This window comes from the organism of the source record quoted next, unplaced genomic scaffold (assembly GCF_019419815.1).
Source record: "Pyrus x bretschneideri cultivar Hongxiangsu unplaced genomic scaffold, Pyrus_bretschneideri_v1 Contig21, whole genome shotgun sequence".
NCBI classification, from domain to species: domain Eukaryota; kingdom Viridiplantae; phylum Streptophyta; class Magnoliopsida; order Rosales; family Rosaceae; genus Pyrus; species Pyrus x bretschneideri.
The window spans coordinates 154,798-175,868 of NW_025999513.1; the positions used below are offsets into that span (position 1 = coordinate 154,798).

A 21,071-nucleotide genomic window follows, 5' to 3' on the forward strand; every position below is an offset into this window, starting at 1 on the left:
TGACTAGTACTAGATATAACGGTACATGCCAAAGCAGCAAGGGAAGCAATAGCGCCAACTCAAAGAAATGTTATCACATACACAAATGCTTAGATTAATGTCAAAATTAAACCATCCTGTTTGGGTAAATAATAGGAGAATAAATAAATAAGCAAACAAACTTTCACATATATATTTTCAAGTGAAGCAGATGAAACAAGGATACCAACATTTTTCCTTTTCTATGCATTCACCTTTTTGTATAATTTCAAAAAAAAAAAAATATATATATATATCTTACAAACCACTTTCTGATTCTATCATACATAGTTTCGAAGGTGCAACAAGTAGAGGTGGTCATCGAAAGGGTTCGATCGGAGCATGTTCTTCAAAAAAGGCTGCTGCCTCAAAGCACTCGGCTGTTTCTAGCGTTGATGCCCTCGCATCAGCTTTGTACAGCAGCCCGAGATTGTACCAAGCACAAGGGTTTCCTCTGTCAAGTCGTAGCGCATCCATGAGAAAGCTTCTGGCGACTGGTAAAGATTGGCCACCGAACTGTCTTAGAATACAGGCAGCGGATATCAAGCTTGGGACGTGGGTAGGTTCGAAATCTAATGCCTTCCTGAAAGATTCCAAAGCTTCTTGCTGGAGACCCTTAGCTTCATAGAGCAAACCTAGCAAAATAACCAAAGCTTTACAAGAAGGTCCACAGTGAAGGATTATGAAAGACAGATTTCGCAACAAACTTGAGTACTTTCCTCCCAAAAGTAACAAGCTATGGCTTTTTACTCTGTTGAGATTTTCTGCTAAGGAGACAAATGCGTAGCAGAAAGTAATCACGCCATCAATATAAGAATCCAAGACGGAAAGACTCCAATGAGTTCCAGCGTTTCATATAAACAAATATAGCTACAGAAATATACCTGTAGAATGCCATCTGGAAGCAGAATGAGGATTGATGCTCTGGGATTTTGAAAGGCAGACCTCAGCATCCCGCCATTGGGACAAGCTTGTATATAAATTCGCCAAGTCGTGCCACGTCTCCATTTCCAAACTTCTATTATGGTTTCTCCTACTCTGTAAATGTATAAAGAGACATAATATATCCTAAAATTTGCTACCTAAAAACAGTTTTCTGTAAATATTAATTGGGTACTCAGGATAAACTTTAATAGCATATTCCTTAAACATCTCAAATAACAAATAATGGTTACGCATTATAACACTAAAATATTGTCAAATCAATATTTGGAAATACATGAAGTTTATGATCCACTAGTGTTATGAAATAATGCAAAATTTGGCTACAAGTAAGAAAAGATTTGCCAGCAAGACAGTGAAGACACATTGCAAATATAGTAAATGGATCACAATGAATTACCACCATTTACCTTTAAAAGCCTCTTGTCAACACCTAAGTTTTTAGTCCGAACTTGAAGAACAGCCAGAAGATGGGTGTATGTTTCTATGGCATTCTTCAGCTGGCCTTGTGCAATATGTAGTTTTGCTTTAGTTCGCAACAGTTCTCCTTGATCCCACTTCCCCGTCTGATCTAGAGCAGCATTGATTACAGTCTCAGCATCAATGAACCGTTTTTGAGCTGACAATATTCGTGCCAAAAGAGCATATGATTTTACACTGGACCCAGCCTCAAGTTTTAATAGCTGATTTGCATAATAAAGTGCAATATCCAACTTCCTTTGCTCAGCGAGTTCTAGACAAAGGTGAAATAAAATGTAAGGATTCCTATCTTTCGTAATTTTATCAGCAGTTTGTAGTGCTTGTATTGCTTCAGACTGCTTCAAAATCCTTTCAGAATCGGAAGTGACTGATCTGGATTTAGCTGACAGGGAAAGACCAAGTAGGCAATTTGCGATAGTCGACATTTGGCTGCATTTTCCATCCAAATCTGACAGTGCCTTGTATGCGTATTTGGTCCCATCCTCAATGCAAACCAAATTTTCGCAGCAAATCTTCGAAGCCAGTAACAACTCCAGAATGCAGTCTGTGTTCTCTCGATTATTTAAAATATTTTTCAAAAGATTCAAAGCAACCAAGTCCTCACCTTCACCATAGTAACAAAGAGCTAGAGTGCAAAATCTTTCTTGTCTTCCCATAATTCCAGGAATCAATTCTTCAACCTGATGGGCTAGGGCCCTCACTTTCCCTGAAACGGACAAGGCAAAAGAAAGATGATCAAGGATTGATGGGTCCCATTCAATTGTTCCAGCACCAAATTTTCCTAGTAGAACCAACAACAGCAGAATAGCTTCTTCTATATTGTTTCTTGGCACAAAAGAGCTTTCCATCTGTGAACGGAGATTTGGAGGGTTTGCATCACAACCACTGTACAGGAGAAAAACTGCAAATTCTTTTTCCATCTTTGAAGCAAGTTCAATGTCAAGATTCCAACGATAGAGGAGAGCCTGCCGGTATGATAAGATAGCTTCTTGGGGAGCCCCAGCAAGTATCCACAACTCTGGAAGTAACTCAACAGCTTTACCTACAGTCTCTTGTAATTTACAATCTGAAGCAAAGTTTTCGGGCAAGCCATCTGGTAATGCAGATTCAACAGTGTCCAAAATAAGTTTGCAAGATTGAGCAGCTTCTGCAAAATTAGGTAAGCAAGTAAAATTAGCTCTACAGAATATATAAATAATAACGTGTATTATCTTAATAATCTTACACATTCATAATTTTACGACTAGAAAGCACAGCAGAAGCGGCCAAACTATGCAGCTTAATGTATCAAACACACATGCATGAATTTCCGTTTTGGTTCAAACTTTAATTGTGTGATTGACAAAAGTTATATTCTTTATAAAGTTCTATAGTTGCAGACGAAAACTAAATGATCCAGGGAGCATTCAAAGCTCATAATGTGAAAACATATCACAGACAAGACGCAAGAAAGTTGCAAAAGTATGAACATATATAAGACAAACAGGAACAGGAAAGTGAACAAGAGATGGAAGGATACCTCCAAACCGTCCAAGGCCCTGCAACGACTTTGCTTTGAGAAAAATAGCTTCAAGGAGTAAACTAACAGCATGCATTGACATGGGTGGGACAGAATCGCTTTGAGAACGGCGTCTGTTGGTCTCGCATCTTCGAGAAATGGAGACTTTCATCTTGGGAATCACACCAGCAATGTCAATTCCTTCAAATACATGAAGAGCAGCTTCTGTGTTACCTTTTTGATACTCAAGCCTTCCTAATAGAGCTCTTGCTTCCTATAAAATACACAGGTTTCTTAGCTTTTGGAATTATATGGATACGACTGAATATTCAAAGCAAACTGCAGCATCATATAAGTGTAACCATGCAGATGATTTGATATGAGGTCATTTTGTGAAATCTGAAGACTCTCCTATTTAAGAAAGGTTGGATTCTATCAGTGGAATAATTGACCAAATTCCACTCCTGCAAGAAATTAAGCCTGGTTGGACTTCAGTGTCCCATGACAATGATTATCCCAAAACTAATTTGTCAAACAAACTTTCCAATTTCATCCAAATGGCAAACAATGGCACTCAAGATTTTGTCAAAATTGGCGTTACGTACTTGAATTACTAAATGCATTATAGGTATCTATTTATTTTCACAGAAGAGATGGTTATAAAAAAAGGTTTTCTAGCCAAAATGGTCCCTAAGATTGGCATAACTCCTCGCTTTGGTCCTTGAAATTTAAAATCGATAGAAATGGTCTTTGAATTTGTCCACCGTCAATCACTTTGGTCGTTCCGTGAAAAATCTCCGTTAAATTGAGGGTATTTTTGTCAAATCAACCCCTCCACTTGCTTTTTCACCCTTTTCTCTCATTTCCCTAAAAAAGCCACTACGTTGCTGATTTTGGCCGAGGGAAATGGGTTGAAGGGTGAAAAAGAAAGTAGAGGGGTTGATTTGACAAAAATACCCTGAATTTAACGGAGATTTTTCACGGAATGACCAAAATGATTGATTTCGGTGGACAATCTCAGTGACCACTTCTATCAATTTTAAATCTTAGGCACTAAAGTGAGTTGTTATGCCAATCCCAAGGACCATTTTGGCTAAAAAGCCTTCTAACTAATGAATTAATTTAGGTTATATACCACTATATACCATATAGTAACAGCTAACACAAACAACTTAACAATTTGAAGGATAAACTCAAAGAAACAGTCACACAACATAAGTTTTGACACGATCCTGTTATAAATTTTCAGGACTATAAGGGCAGAACTAACCACAAAACATAATCATTCATAGCATTTGCAGCTGCACAAAATGTGCAACTTAATTCCATTCTACGAAAATGTTCAGATTTGTTCAAGTTGTTGAACTTCATAGATAAGGGCTGACAAACAAGGAATTAAACTTAAAACAAAAGCCAACAAGGAAGTAATAGGTATGTCAAATTCAGATGCAACCAACCTCATAGTTCAAATAGCCACTCTCTCGCAGAGACGACTCAGCTTCTTCGATATTGCTGTTATCCACCTTTGTTTCTACCTCACCCGTCCGCGATGAGTAGCCAGTGCCACCACTAGCTGAGTAGTCCCGAGTAGCAAGGGAGTCGGATGAATGAGGAACTTCATCTACCCTTAACTGCTCAGCGGAACGTATACACTTTAGCATTTTTTCCAACCTCCCTTTAATGCTGAATCTTCTCTTACTCATCCACTTCTTAGTTCTCATACCGGATCATTCCAATCGAACTGTTTCCGAATTAACATTAACAAAAAAAAAAAAAAATCCAGAAACAAATTAGGAAAAAAAAATCACAGCTTTTCAATGAACATACATGACAGAGCTCTCACTAGGTTTACACTTCATACACTCATAGATCATGACCAGAAACACACCCATTGACGGTATAAACATATTTTTTTACTATCAACTCCTAAATTCCCATAATTCAAAATTCCAAACCTTTCCCTACATATGGAAGATTCAGCAATATTCAGGAAACCCACTTTCACAGAATCACCAAGATCCAACATTTGCAAACATTAATCATCCAACTAGCTCATAAAACATGAAAAGCAAGGAAATTTAAGAGAAAAACCCAGAAATATTCAGAACCCAAGTTTCAATTCAGCACAAAAAACACCACAGCACTAGAAAACACAACGATTTCTGGAACATAAAAGTTGAAGAGTGGGAAAAACCCATCACAGCATGAGAGAAGAATAGCTGAGATCAAAAGCAGCTTCCAAGAAAGCACCTTTTGGCTAGCAGCAAAAAGCATTGCCTGAGCCCACAAGCCATCAACAATTTCCCCATGCATGATGCATCCCCCTCTCTCTCCTCCAATTCATCCAAAGAAAGGGGTCGCTTGGACTTTTCCTCCCCAAGAATCCAAAGCAGCCAAAGTGTCCTTTTTTCTCTCTTTTTTTTGTGGGTTGCTTGAGAAATTGCTAAACCGTTGTGGTTCCGGAGCTGCTCAAGTTTGGTGCATTAAATTACGAATGCTAACCCCTTCAATTCAAAGGTGTGAACAGAGGGAAGAATACGGGCACCTGTACAATCACACGAAAACAAATAATCAATTAATTAATTAATTTTAAGAGTGCCAGGCAATTCCACTCGAAAGGATTATCCTGGGCCCACTTTGAAAAATTATTCCCCTTTTTTCACTTTATGTGTTAACTGCCGGCCCCGGCAACAAGATAAAGGTTGGACTGTAATCACGAATTTCACCCACACTGTGCCATGCATTTTGGGTTTTTTTTTTTTTTTTTTTTTTTTTGGGGTGAATAGAGGGAATGAAGTTCCAGACGAACTAATACATAGCATTAATAACAATAAAGCGGCCTATAAGAGCAGTTCCATCCCTAAGGACTTTACGTCAGCACCCAGCACATTTATCCACTCAAGTGAACAGTAATAGACCATAGTGAATAGTAATAGGCCAAAGCATCTCCACCCCTAAAAAAAAAAAAAACCTAGTCCATTTTATTAAAATATTATTATTTTTATTATAAAATAATAATTTAATTTTAAATTTCTAACTTCTTCTTCTTTTCTTCTTCTTCTTCTTCTTCTTCCCACTTTTCCTACTTTCTTCCCTGATTTTCCAACTGTGTGGTCAAGCACAGTTTTTCGGCCTTTCCACTTTTCCCATTGATTTTCCAACTATGCGGTCAAGCACAATTTTTCGACAGATGAGGGCTTAAAGTTGGTGACGGCGTCGCGGCCACAGAAGTGTTGTGCAGCAATGTCATAGGCCCTGGTGGCCTTGTCCTCTTCGTTGAAGGTACCCAGCCAGACGCGCTGGTGCTTCTCATAAATCTGGGCACCCCAACGTCTGTTGGCCTGCGAGACCACGCCTTTGTACTTGGAGGAAGGGAGCTTCTGGGACTCAGCCTCGATGCCGCCAGTGCCGCCGCTGCTGCTGAGCTCGCGGTCGAGAATCACGATGCTGGCGCCGCTGCCCTTTTTCTTCTTCCCTTCTTCATCTTCTCTCTGGACTCCCTGCTTCTTCGTCGTCTCCTCGCCGGAGCTCGCCAAGGAGGTGCTCCACACCCAGGGAATCAAATTCGGGTCGAGGGAGGCGTGACGGTATCGCCTGGCGTCATGTAGGCTAGGCAAGAGCCCAGCACATTCTGAGCCGACCTAGAGACCAGCTTGGGCTGGGTGCCAGCCTATCTGCTCGGCTGGAGTGGATTGGCTGGGTGCCTGGCCACACTTAACTTTTGCTAGTCCTCGAGCAAAACAAAACAACTAAAGTAAACAATACGAAACAAAACAAACAAAACATAACCTCAACCTTCCAACGTTTGCCTCAGGGATTTCCAATGAAACATGACATGTCAAAGATCATTACTCACATAGCTTTTAGTCTTCATTCCCCTCAAGCACATACTTAATCATAGTCACCATTCACTAGTTCGCATTTCATCAATTAAAACATATTTTGAATGTAGTAACATGCCTTAGAGAATTCCCTCAATTCCTCTCTAGTTATGCACTCAATTTTCACTCAGATTTTCTGACTACACACCCTACACTAGTTATATGTGAGAAGATTGATTTAAACATGAAAGACTAGTACTCACATATGTTATAACAAAGAAAGCAATTTCTAGAGTAATTAAACGTGTTTGGATATGATCTCATGAATGGAATGCTACTACTTAGATGCGAGAACCAGTGACACCATATGCTCATACCAAATTCAAACTCCACAATTGAAATGCACAACACTCCAGATAGAAGTAGAGGGTTGTAACGGGGCTCGGGGTGTTGGCTAACAAGGAAAGGTAGGGATAAACAAAAGTTCTTTAAGCAATAGCAAGCAAAGTAATGAAATTAAGACCTAGAATTCCCTTAGAATGCAGAAATCAACTTTTAAACAAATAGGGGAGATTCAAATAACTTTTAGGGCCTAATTCATTGTTTTGGACCATTTCTTCAACAACCAATACTTTTCAACTATTTTCAACTGTTTTTTTCACTTTTTTCTTTTCTTTTCTTTTCTTTTTTTTTTTTTTTACTCGTGCCTATGGCACATAACTCACATCAATAATCCTTCCCCCACACTTATTTCCTGCAACACATTAATCAAAAGAGAATTCATTCATGCTTACTATGCTTCAAGAACAAGGATACGGATGGTCCTAATCTAGGCTAGGTGAAGATAATGTGGGTTAACAAAGAAAGTAGGCTACACAAGGCTCAACGGGGTTAAATCCTACAAAACAAATGAAAAGGGAAATATGGCAATTTGGCTATGGTGTTCACTACACAACTTCATCTTGAATATGTGTTATGCAAATCAATAACATGCTTTGAATGAAATGGGCATGAGTTCTAGCATTTGGAACTAAGTGATAAAACGCCTTCTAAGTAGTAACCAAGCAAAGAATAATGAGATCATGCAACGACTTAGAAAACATTAATGCACAGATTTTAACTCTCCAAATAACGTTTAGGCTCAAGTCTCACAGGGATGTAGCGTTTGTTTAAGTTCCTTCCTTCAAGCATGTTACAAAAACTGATTTTTTCTTTTGTGATTACATGTGAATTCGTAAACTATAACTACAACCAAGCATAAACAAAAAGTATATCCAACGTCCAACCATGTTTGTAACTTTCTTTAACCATCATGCAATTAAAAACCAAATCCTCATCATTGTGTTGGAAGGTAACCTACGACACAAACAAACACACAAACACAACTCTTTTTGGGTTTTTCAAAACAATTTTTCAAATTTTTATGGTATTTTCGGATTTTTAAGACAACAAACTCTAAAACACTCTAAAATAGCTTAAAAACACATAAAAACAGTGGGAAACAAGTTTAGACATGTTAGGTGGTAATACCCTACGAATTTCATGCAAAAATATATCAAAACAGAATGTTACCCCCCCCCCCCACACTTAAACTAAACATTGTCCTCAATGTTTTAGACACAATTAAAAATATTACACAAAACATAAACTAAGCAACAAAGGAAAGGGTTTAGGGACGCAAATCTGAGTGTGGAGCGATTCCCACGTTCTTCCTTTGTTGATTGCATGGGTTGCCTCCCAAGTAGCGCTTGCTTTAACGTCTTCCAGCCAGACGAAACTTCCATTCAAACTTCCCTAGGTCCCACGGCATGGAATTGATCCTTGAATGGAAGATGATACTTGAAGTGAACCGGCATTGGTTTAAATTCTAGAGTGGGTGCCTGGATCATTAACAACATATTAGTATAAAAGAAAATTGAAATTCGGGGAGGCGGCTTACCTGTGTGCTCCGACAAGAACTCAAGGATAAATACATCTTCTTTGAACGTTTCAGGGACTTTGCACTCACCCAGATTTGGTGTGAGGATTGGTCCTTGTCCTGTGTCATAACGTTCAACTTCTTTGAGGTTGTTTGCCTCAAGTATATCCTCTTTGATGAATTCTAGACATTCCCCAGTCACATCTTGCTCTTGATTCTTTGGAAAGGATTCGAAGATGCCTTTCTCACCCTCTTCTTCCTTGGATTGCATGATCCTGCAAGGAATAGGGACATTCAGTGGAATGGGGTTAGAACTAATTAAATTTGGAACAACCTTACTTGAATTAGATGGCGTGGGAGCAATAGGTGCCTCCGGCAAAGGTGTTTCCACTCTCGCCGTGGGTTGGGTGTATTCCTCTCCCTTGTGATTTGATTTTGATGGTTTAGGGTCCGTTCCAACCTCCTTGTCATTTCTCAACATGATTTCCTTGGCAGTTTCAAATTCTCCCTCCGGATTTGCAATGGTTGAAATAGGGAGTTTGCCTTGATCTTGAAATTGTCCTACGAACTCCGCTATCTGCCCAATTTGCTTCTCCAAGTTGTCCACCCTCTTATCTTGGATTTTCCTTTCTTTGCTTTGAGTTTGGACTTCCTGCGTCAAAGTAGTAAGTAATTGAAAAATCTTATCATTATCACTTGAAGTACTTACATTGCTTTGGGCAGGTTGTGGTGGCTGCATAGGCGTTGTATAGAACTCCTCATGGGGTTGCCAATTTTCTCCTTGTTGAGCCTCCTCGACTTGGTTTTGTGAGCCCTGCACCAAACAAAGTAATTCATTAAGCTTTTGATTATAATCTATTGACGAACTTGAGTTTGGTTGGGCATATTGAATATGAGGTTGTGGTGGATGCATAGACGTTGAATAGAACTCCTCATAAGGCTGCCAATATCCGTCTTGTTGAATATGTTGAGGTTCCCACCATATAGAGTTTGAATGATCACTCCAATCCGAATTGTAAGTATTGTAAAACATGTCGTTCCTTGATTGATTATGATCAAATGTACCAACTCTTTGCGTTTGGTACTCTTCCTTAAGCTGTGACAAAAGAGAAGCACTATCAAATGTCATGTCTAGCGTCTAAAATAAAACTATAAATATATACACACAAATGAAAATAAAACAATCCAAGAGATTAGCAAAGTTGCTAATCCCCGGCAACGGCGCCAAAAATTTGATGCGAACTAAGTAAGCACACAAATTAAAACCCTCTTGTGATAATTGTAGTATATAAATAAGTAGGGATCGTTCTTAACCGGGGATTAAGAGGGATTGCAAAATCACTTGGAAACTGACTCAAAAACGTAAAATAAAGTTTGAAACACTAAACTAGACTCAAAGAATGCAAAACTAACAATAAAAACACTCAAACAAATCAAAAGACTCAAAGAATACAAAACACTTATAAACACAAATTAAGACACTTTCTAACTAAATTAGACACTAAGGTAAAGGGGGATTGTGGTTTTGACGAAAATAAATTAAATGCACAAATTGTAATTTAAAGGCAGAATTTAAATATGAATGTGATGAAATATGGAATGAATGCTAGCTAGAAGGTTCTTCTCCACACATGTCACACTTGCATACATTTTGATTTTCAGTTGGTCTTTCGATGAATTATGAAACTCAACACCCCGGGTTAATTAGGTCCGCTTAAATTAACCGTCAAGTTTTCCTTAAGTTAATGAATTGGATGATTGCATGCGACAACCCAAAGCATTCCCCACAAGTTCCCTACATGAATTGCATAATAGAGATACAAGCAAGAATCATTAAGCATCATGAAAACTATAAGTATTGACGAGGCATTCGTTACTATGATTGCATGAAACTTATGCCAAGAATTTATTTAACGCGATTGTTTATAAGCAACCTCCACTACTTGTGAAAATAAGTTCATAACTATTAGGTGAAATTCACTTATATTCTAGCGTCATATTCATGCATGAAAATTAAGCGTGCACTCTCAATCAACATACATAAATAAGTTATCGATCAAGCAGTTAAACAAATTGAATTCACCATTCATGAAATTCCAACCAAAAGTAATCAATTCCTATTGCAAGCATAAACATGGTTTCGAATCACCCCCTAGCTAACTAGGGGGATTTAGCCTCTCATGTTCACAAAAAAAGAATTACAAATGAATTTAAACTTAAAGCACAAAGGATTGATTACACCTAGAACGCCCAACGAATCCACGTGAATTGGTGCGCGTCGAAGCTCCTCTTTCCTCTTCTCTTTATTGCGGCAGAGATGGTCTAGGGAATTTCTGGAGGTTTTTCTGATTTGGGGATGGATTTAGGAAGGTTGGGTGGTGCGGCAAGGGTGTGTGGAGGTGTGTGGAGGTGTGGAATGGAGGGAGAATGGATGGTGGTGCTGCGGCAATAATGGGAATTGGCTGCAATAGCTGGGGAAAGGCACGGATGGTGGAGAAAAAAAATCAGAGAATAATGTAGATGGTGGCTGCGGCTTTTGGAATAAAAAATGAGAAAGAATGGCTCCATCCTTAGGGTTATGGCATGCACGGCAATATTAGGATGCATGCGGCAAAAGGCCAAAAAAATGGGATAATGGGAAGTAATGGAGTTGCGGCTGTTTGTGCTTTTGTGATGTTATGCACGGGTTAGGGTTTAATAATAGGAAAGAATGGAGTCCATGGCTTAGAATGAAAATAAAAAATGATATAGTGGCTACGGATGGAATAGAATATGGGAGATTGGATGCTATGGTGGCTGATTAGAATAATAGGAATATGGTGGCTACGGATGGAATAGAATCTAGGGTTTGAAAAATGTTTTTGTTCCCGAAATTAATCCCTAGCTTATTTTTATTAACTAAAATAAATTCAAAGGCTTCTAGAATTTAGGAAAAATCAGAAATTAAAGGGGGAAAGATTAAAGGGTGTGGCTAGGGCCTTGGTTTTGTGTCCTAAAGTGCTTAAAAGGCCTTCAAAGTAGCTAGAAAATACGGACGTTTAAGTTTAGGAAAGGTTACCAAAACGGGAAACTTAGGGTTAACTTTCCTACTTCAAGTAGGAAACTTTGTTTGAGTAGGATTCCTCGTTTTGGTAAGAATTCATCGTTGGCGTAGGAATTCGTCGTTTCTTCAAATCTTCAACTCATTCATTCCTCTTTCGCTCCAAAAGACTCCAATTTACATCTTCTTGCACATTTTGGCCTTATACTCTGAAAATACACAAAAGTGGCTTTAAACACTAAAATAGCTAAATAAACACAACATAAATGCACGAGAACAAGCTAATTAAGTCGCATGAATATGCTCCTATCAGGTGCCAGCCTATCTGCTCGGCTGGAGTGGATTGGTTGGGTGCCTGGCCAATAATTTCGCTGGGTGCCGGCCTAAAGGTTCCCCGGTGGAACTGCTCTAAGGGTGCCTACAAGATTAGTTAGATGTTGCATAAGCTATTAGGGTGGAAAATGAAAACAATACAACCCAAGGTCTAAATTGTAGCTCATTTGGCTAACTGATCTGCAGCATTGTTCACTTCCCTAAAAGTATGCTTTAGCTCACAATGCTCAATTCTTTTCATCAAATCCCTGCAACTCTTCAGAAGGGTAGCAAAGGGTGAAAGGTATCTTGCACCGCCTGGTTCAACAGTAATGCAGCAAAAGAAGAGTCCATCTCGGTGAATAACTTAGATATGCCTTTTTCAATAGCAAGCTGAAGTCCGAAATACAAACCCCAAACTTCAGCTTTTATAATCTACCCTTGCCTTAGATTAATAGGGAAACCTTCCAAGCAATCACCATTGTGGTCACGGAGAATTCCTCCAGCACCAATGTTGTTCGAAACCATTTTTCTAAAGCCATCCACATTCAACTTGTGCCAACCAAAAATAGGAGGCACCCACTTCAACATAACATGCATTCGAGAAGGTGATTTATCAATTTTTAGAAGTGAATCCATCCATTCAGATGCAATTCCAATAGTAACCTTTCTTAATCAAGAAAATTATGGAGGTGACACGTGGATTTTTGGGTAAAAAACTAGAAAATTACCCTTGAGGCACACCGGGATTCCCACGTGCATGTAACAAACAATAACAGCTCAATTAAGGTAAAAAATGATCAAAATGATATTTATTCAAAACCCTCTCATCACTCCTCATCAAATCCTCACCCATAAGGTAACTCCCAATTGTTCTTTTCAAATTATGATTAATTACCAAATTAATTGCAAGATATTATTTGACATAATATTTCGCAATTATATTCAAAATACCACCATAAGTGGCCAATCCCTATTTCTTCAAATAGGGTCGGTCACACCCCTATACATAGCCCTATCTTCACACCAAAATACAAGTCCAATCTTTCTCTAAAATTCTAGCCCTATCTTCACACCAAAATACAAGTCCAATCTTTCTCTAAAATTCACTAAACACTTTCTCTCTCAAATTCTAACTTTGGCATCGGAGATTATTCGATCAAAGCCCCTCCCCATTCATCGTGGGCGCATGAGGCTATTGGCCTTGATCTTAGGTGTTAATTGTTTTGCAGGTACATTTTCATCAGATGAGAAGAAGACGGAAATTAGCATCCACAAATTGGTGCTTTCATTAAGAGTCTTGATTCATACGCTCGAAGAAGACTCTTGCATTCAAAGTTTCTCATTTCTTGTTCATTTGTAGATTTTTCGTACGTTCTTATTCCTAGAATTTTTTTTATAAAATTTTTTTTGAATAAACGTAAAGGAAAAGTACAATGACTAAACATATGTCCACAAGAATTTCAGGCTATGGAGATGCAGAGAGATTTGGGGAAGATTGAGAGGAAGAGATGGAGACCATGATGACTTCTCCAGCCACCAAAATATTATGAAAATAAAAAGACTTTTGGGTTTTTAACATGCAAACCTAGAAAAAATTGGTGATGGCTATTTTGATGTTTTTTTCAAGTGTAATGGCATTTTAGACTTTGCAAATTAAAAAAATAGGGATAATTCGGGAATTGAAAAAAATTCATTAAAGGGAGCAAAGTGCTTCCCTTGTTTTCTAGCACTTTTAGGAGGAAGCAACTCCTAGTTGCTTCTTAGAAAATGCTTATTAGTGCTTCTACTTCTAACTAAAAGCCCTTTTAAAATATTTGCCAAATGACCATTTTTTAAAACTAAAGCGCTTTTACTCATTAGGAAGCGATTTAACTTTCTCAAAAGTACAACCAAACGAGCTCGAAATGACTAATTTATCCACGTGCATAAAAAAAATTTTAAAAAAAAAATCGAAAACTCTCGTTCCAAACCCTTATTTTCAACTTTTCAGATCAAAACCCAATTTCCCAATTCGGATCAACCCACGCCGTCATCTTCTTCTTCACCCAGATCAGCCATTTCTGCCGTAGAATCTTCTTAATCGTCGACAACTCAGTCACCATCTCCATCCCGTTTTCCTCTCCTCCGAACCCAACTCACTCAAAGTACCCATTTTCCAATTCCTCCCTCATTGTCCCTTAGCCCACCAAAAACCCCAACTCCCTCAAATTCATTTTAATCAATTTCTGCAGCGTCGTCGTCGTCCTCCCTGGGCTTACAATAATCGCCTGGCTATGGTGGCGACGCCGGAGAAGAAGGTGGAGTGCGAAGGGACTGAACAGGAGGCGGTGGAGAAGCTTCGACATTGTCAATGACTGCCTTGGTCTCCTCTTTGCGCTTTTTGCTGCTGTGACGGTGACGATGGCAGCAGTGGTGGTGGCGGTGCTTGTGGCGCTTGGACGACTTTTTCAACAGCCTCATCGTCGTCAGAAAAGGCTCGGAGGTGCTTGCTATGCGAGTCCTGGGCATCGCTAGCGATAATCTCGTCGTGGGACTAGCAGGGAGGCGGTTGGAGGAAGGTGGGTTTGGGTTCGGATGGGTTTGCTGGGTTTATGGTGAAGGAGGAGGAAGCTATAGGAGAGAGGGAAGGTAGAAGAGAGAGAGGCTACCGGAGAAGGAGGGAGGGTAGACAATGGAATTAATGAAAAAGAGAAAGGGTATTGTTGTCCAAAAAATTTATAATTTTGTGTTCCATGGCTAGAGCAAGTCGGTCCAAGGGGGAAGGTGGAACAAACAAAATGACTAAAAATCATTTCATGGGACAGCGCATCCCGAACAACTTGGCGTACCAAACATTGGACAAGTACGTTTCGTCCCATTCCACATATCAAACAGCACCTTAAATCTTAAGCCTTCTTCGTTTGACCAACTACTAAAAAACTTTGAAGAATTTGTGGCATCTACTAAAGAAGAAGACAATAACGACAAAAGATTAAATGACATTTATCCCATTAAGAGGGACTGCTATTATACATGCATTTATGTTATACGTTTGGCATCTAACGGTCAAATATGCAATAAAAGATGAGAAAATATCAAATATAACCATTAGATGATGGATATATTAAATAAATGCATGTACTCTAGCCAAGTTCTTATTTTTTGCTTGTAACTTTTGGTACCCAACCATTTATATTTCTAACAATGGTCGCCCAAGTGAGTGGTTATTAATCATATTTTAGAGTCATGAATTGATGTGGGAAGTAATATGAACCATAATCAATGGGAATCAATGGGGTATGAGATAAACAAGCCTTCCCTCAGTTAATTTCCCGTATTTACCTTTTAAGCATGCCATATCCAAAATTACTGTAAACCCACCTTTAGATCATCTCTAACCTTTGGGCTAAAAACCAAATTTTTTAGCCTAGAAACAAGTTTTCTGCTCCAACCCTTTTAGCCTAAAATTTTAGCCCGGGATTATTGAAGAATGAACTTAGGCTAATTTTTTTCTTAAATTAACCTTTTTAAAAAAATAATTATGTAGACTGTCGTAAATTAATTTTATGAATATTTTAACAATAATATTTAAATTCCGATAAATATTGAAAAATCACTAAATCTTTCCATAAAGCAAGCATTCAATTTTTTTTAATTATTTTAGTCGTTGGATTTAAATTTGGGCAGTTAGAGCTTTTTTTTAACGTTAGATTTAATTATATTCGATCTCAGCCGTTGGATTCAATGTATTTTAAAATAACATTTAAAATTTGTTTTTTGACTCTAGACAGTTGGATCAACCAACGGTCCAATAATGCCAACCGTTCGATGAACAAAAGAGTTGTTGGGCTCATAATTGCTTCCGACAGTGGACCTGACAATGGGTCCCACCCTGTCGAGCACTGAAGGCTAACGCTCGCGTGGAGCGAGTGGTGCGAGTGACCAAACCGAGAGTGGGCTGGGAAAGGGAGAGTCCACTCATTTCTAGCCTATTTCTTAGGGGGAATTTGGCCCTCATTTGGCATTTGATTTTTAGCTCAAAGATTTGGCTTGGGTTGGGTTGGGTTTGGAGGGGAAACAGGGGGAAAATTTGGCATTTAGCCCAGAATTGGAGAAAGTCTTAAAAAAAAATCATTAATTGTTGAAATAATTAATGGATGAAAATAATACCCTTTTCTTGCAAATCATTTTTTTTTAGGCAAACATGACCTTCAGACGTTAAGAAATTCAATTACAGCTTTAGCGGACAAACTCTTGTCGTTGAAAGATTTTTTTAGTGGGTTGGGAATAGGTCTGGTACACATAATGTCATAATAAAGTAGTTGATTTTTTTTTTTTTTTTTAGCATTTAACTACTTATATTATGACACTTGGTATACCAGGTCATGTTTTTGACAAACTGAAAATTTCTCCTGTGTGCGAGCAATTGTGCTTAGCAATTATATAAATTTAGAACAATACTAGCGAGACCAAATTTAGAGTCAAAATTTACAAATTAAATGATATGTGACCAATATGAATGAACATGTTTATCAATGTTTAACTTATAAACCAATCATCAACTTTCATATACTTTAATTTTTAAAATTTTGTCTACAAATTTAGACTGTGTAACATTAGCCATAGATATATAGGTATGGTCACAATTTCCTTGCTAGGAAAGTATAATAAATCGACGGCCCATACATGACCAAATCCGGCGGCCCATACTCAGACACTACAGAATTCCAATTACAAATTTAAGAGAATTTTAGTCATTTGAAACGCACAATGGTATTTAAGTTAATTCCCTTCAAATCTGGGGCATATGTACTATCAAAATTCATATAAGTACATGAATCACGCCCCTGGTCTCGCCCCGCATCCTCTATAATCCCCAATCATCCGTCCTCCTCCCTTTCTTTTCTGTGTTCTCAACCGCCGCATCCCCCCATTCTCCGCCGTATTACGGCGGCCCCTCCTCTCACTCCTCCGTACATGCAATCTGATCCGTCTCCACAATTCGATTCGGGGAACAGCTATCTAGATCCGATTTAATCTGTCCAGCTGCAACCTCTAGCCTAACCCACCCCAATCCCAAACCCCTCCTTTCATTTCGTAATTTACCATTTTTATTTATTATTTATCTTTTTTTTTTAATCTGAATTTTCCTTTTCTTTCCCTAAAACTCCTTTTGTGAAATTACATTTCTACCAGCACAAATCCCCAACCCGACGTTTCCAAAAGGTGCCCGGTACCCTGGTTTTTTTCTTTTGCCCCCGACAACAAATTTCCAATTGCCGGTTTTATCCGCTGGAGGATTTTCCATTTCGAAATTCGTTTGCTGATGTGGCATGGAGTTTTGAAAATAATGCTTAGACGATGAGTTTCCAGCAAAACCACGGCCGTAGGATACTGCCACCTGTCCCGTCCAGAAAGCGAAAGGAGAGCTCATCGAACGGCTTTAAACAACCGGCTCCGAAGGCTCCAAAGGCTCCAATCACAACGACGTTTCCAAAGGCTCCGAGCAAATCTTCGGCTCCAAAGGCTTCGAGCAAATCTTCGGCTCCAAAGGCTTCGAGCAAAACGACATCTTCGGCGCCGTCGTCCAATCGACTTCTGGCCGGCTACATGGCGTACGAGTATTTAACCAAGGGCACACTGTTCGGTCAGAAGCTCGACCCGGCTGGAGAAGAGGCAGTTCCACTGGCGGGGAAGCCGATCGAATCCGGACAAGGAGCTGGTACGGGCGCAGCGCAGGAGAGTTACTCTGAGGTGGCGAGCTTACTGAAAACGGATGGGGCCCACATTCCGGGGATTGTAAACCCGACGCAACTGGCGAAATGGATTCAGATGTGACAGTGCTTGTGGTAGGACTACGATCCGATAGGGCGTAGGGGTGTTTGCGTCGGGTGGAGACGTGGCACAGCAAGATTGGATGGATGCCGGCTTCGGTCCACGTCAGCTATTGTAGCGGTTGGTAGTATAAAAGAAGTCGGGAGTTCTCGAAGCAAATGTGCATGATTCGTGAATATTGAGTGAGTGAGTCTGAAGGTGCCGAGTGAGGATCGAAACCAAATCACAACCGTGACTCTTTCTCTCTCTAGATCTCTCTCTCTCTCTCTCTAGAATCTGTTGGTGGTGATAATATTATCTCTGTGTTTTGTTTTGTTGTATTTATTTGTAGGATGACGATGATGATCAAGCAATTTAGAGAGAACACAGAAATGGAGTCCGCCCTTTCGAATTTCGGTGCTTTGTTGTTAATTAACTTGTTTAATCTCATCTAGTTATGATTTTGCATATATATATTTTTCCTTCATTGTTATTTTTATTTGGGTTAGTTTTATCTTTTGACTTCATAATATTGTAGGATGAATGCCTGCATATATCCTTGCATGCATCATGCACGTGTGATCTGGGCACCTTACGTACAAATATATACACACACATATATGTATATATGTGTGTGTGCGTGTATATGCACTTGGCTTGGCATTGGGATTATTACAGGTATTGCATGAAAAAAATGAAAAAGGGTTGGACGTTGTTGGTTTAATTTGTAGCTGGTTGTGATTGATTAGAGCGTGAGCAACATATATGCTTGCTGTCTTTTGCACGTTCAATATATTGCTTCCGACCCTTGAACTCGGATAATAAATTAAATACTCATCATTCAATAGGATATACGCATGGATATATGCACCCGTTTCATACAAGTTTCTGTTGGACTCCTCAACGAAGCATCTGTTGATGCAAATTTCTGTCGTCTCTAGCTTTGACGAAAATACACTTGCAAAACAATAAACACCTTTAATCAAGGACCTAAGCCTCATACACCCACGAGATGGGGGGGTTAGGCCAATGAATCTCTGATGCCTAAGTTAGTTTATCTGAGAAGAGTAAAGTGTTTAGGGCTTTTTAGGGTAAAAAAGCTTACAGAAATTTGGTAGAATAAAGGGTATATATAGGAGGAGAGGGGCCATAGTGTTAGGGTTTTGCCCTACACATGACAACATCTTATTAGCCAAGGTTTATGGAGGAATATTCTTAAGATATTAAATAGGAAATTATATTTTGAGATAATGAAGTAATTATCCCTAATTAAATTAAATAAGGATTACTTACTTGAATGAAGTTAATCTTCAATTGGGAATGTATTAAAGATAGGATTTGGGTAATTAATCATTATCTTTAATGCTTTGACTTTTCCTTGCCAATGGCGGATGAGCTGTGGGCAGTTGTATTCAGCTGTAGGGACTTTTAGGGTGTGAGCTGTGCGTGGGAGCATTGAGAAGCCTGCCCATTTAATGAAGGCAATCTTATCTTTCACAGGCAAAAATTCACGTGTCACCTTTAGAATTTTTGGGATTATTTTAGACTCCACACCACCCGTTCATGTGTGTGTGTAATGAACACACACCAAGGCACGAAGTGGCTTGTCCGTTGATCTGCCATCAAATGTTCTGTGTTTTTTTTAGTTTATACAACTATGCTTGCAGACATGCGAAATTCTATGGTTTCTGCCGACAGTACGTTTAATAACATATATTGAGTCTCTGAACTCTGATAATAGCTTACATGCACCTGGATTAATAGAGATAGGAACACGGGTATATTCACCGCGCTACATGCACGTTTTTCCCATTGAAAACCTCAACGAGTACCCGGCCATTTTTTTATGCACTCAACACACCAAGGCACTATGCGGAGCTCTTGCTCGTTGATATGCAATCAAATTTCTACAAATCGATCTTTTCTATTACGACTACTGCTTTCATAGTTGCATACATGCGAAGTTCTACAGTAGCTACTAGTTTTCGATCTATGTGTGGAAGATTTAATGATTTGGAGGATTGAGTTACCTAAGTTACGGTTGTTTATCTACACAGGTTGTTTCTTCATTGAATTTAAAACATGATTGACAACTTTAGCTTTCTAATTATACTAATTAATTAAAACAGTGTGTTTATATGTTAAAATTACACCACCCTGTTAGCCACATGCATGTATACCAGGCTACGGATGGACAAAATACTAGCGGTTTTGGGTAACCACGTTTACCCATCCATTTAAACTTTACGGTTATGGTTATGAGTAATCATTTAAATAAATAAATGGTTATGGGCATAACCGTTTACCCGTGAATTTTAAATGGATGGTTATGAGTATTAACCGCAGTTATAAACAAGTAACTGTTTACCCATTTATTTTATATATGTAAAATTAACACAAACCATGTTCTCTATTGGCCAAAACTTAGATCAATGCTATTGACTATAATGCATGGTTTATATAGCTAATTATAATATAATGTAGCTCATTATATACATACATATATATATATATATATATTATGTTAATACTTTACATTATGGGTTAAATAACCCAAGAATACTATCTTCTAAACAATTTTCGTAACCCAAAAATACTTAGCAAATATTATATTACCATCATTGGTAACAGTTAAAAATATCGTTCGTAAACTATTATTTCAATTATTGGAATGGTATAAGGACTTAAAAAATTAAAATACGGAAATGTATGATGAATGTACCTATAAAGTGTTTAATTATAAAAAAAAAAAAAAATAAATAAATAAATATGACAATTTTTTTTTTTCATTTTCAAGTTGTTAAAAAACATGTTGACGGGTGAAAAGGGGGTAAAATAAAAAAGGATAAATGGGGTTAAAAAGGGTAAATGGGTAAACGAGTATTAAATGGTTGTGGTTAAATAGGTATGCAGTTGTAAGTATGGTTAACCATTTATAAACGGTTATGTATGAGTATAACCGTTTAGGCAATTACCTAATGGGTAAACAGTTATGCAGGGTATGAGGTTATGGGTAAATAATAATGGTTACCCGCCCGCCATAACCATTGCTCATCCCCGATACCAGCCTACCAGGTTGTCAATGACTCCAGTTCCGTATTATTTATATCTTGGCCATCTATATTGGAATGCAGTATTGTTCTTTTCCTATTTGGTGATTTGTATATGTGAAGCAAACGATGAACAAAAACTGACTAGGAGAACTGTCATGGCCTGGAGGCCCTCATCAAACGTATTGTATGCGTA

General features: G+C 38.5%; 2 protein-coding genes across 2 annotated transcripts; one reads left to right on the forward strand and one right to left on the reverse strand.

The window, feature by feature from the left end:
* Window positions 1-148: 148 nt before the first annotated feature.
* Window positions 149-5,485, reverse strand: LOC103939918 (protein NPGR2). Its single transcript, XM_048584400.1, has 6 exons — window positions 5,189-5,485; window positions 4,396-4,679; window positions 2,960-3,212; window positions 1,371-2,587; window positions 903-1,056; window positions 149-653 (listed from the first exon to the last, which is right to left on the reverse strand). The coding sequence occupies exons 2-6, from the start codon at window positions 4,657-4,659 to the stop codon at window positions 337-339; spliced, it is 2,205 nt and encodes a 734-aa protein (XP_048440357.1). The 5' UTR covers window positions 4,660-4,679; window positions 5,189-5,485; the 3' UTR covers window positions 149-336.
* Window positions 5,486-16,844: 11,359 nt separating this feature from the next.
* Window positions 16,845-18,318, forward strand: LOC103948725. Its single transcript, XM_048584401.1, has one exon. The coding sequence runs from the start codon at window positions 17,373-17,375 to the stop codon at window positions 17,847-17,849; it is 477 nt and encodes a 158-aa protein (XP_048440358.1). The 5' UTR covers window positions 16,845-17,372; the 3' UTR covers window positions 17,850-18,318.
* Window positions 18,319-21,071: the final 2,753 nt, after the last annotated feature.

What these genes read in the sequence shown, in the direction of transcription:
- LOC103939918 (XM_048584400.1), bottom strand. Translation starts at nt 4,659, where the DNA reads ATGAGAACTAAGAAGTGGATGAGTAAGAGAAGATTCAGCATTAAAGGG. An exon ending in GTGGCTATTTGAACTATGAG is followed by an intron (nt 3,213 to 4,395) that starts GTTGGTTGCATC and finishes TGTATTTTATAG; the next exon opens with GAAGCAAGAGCTCTATTAGG. An exon ending in TTGACAAGAGGCTTTTAAAG is followed by an intron (nt 1,057 to 1,370) that starts GTAAATGGTGGT and finishes ATACATTTACAG; the next exon opens with AGTAGGAGAAACCATAATAG.
- LOC103948725 (XM_048584401.1), top strand. Translation starts at nt 17,373, where the DNA reads ATGAGTTTCCAGCAAAACCACGGCCGTAGGATACTGCCACCTGTCCCG.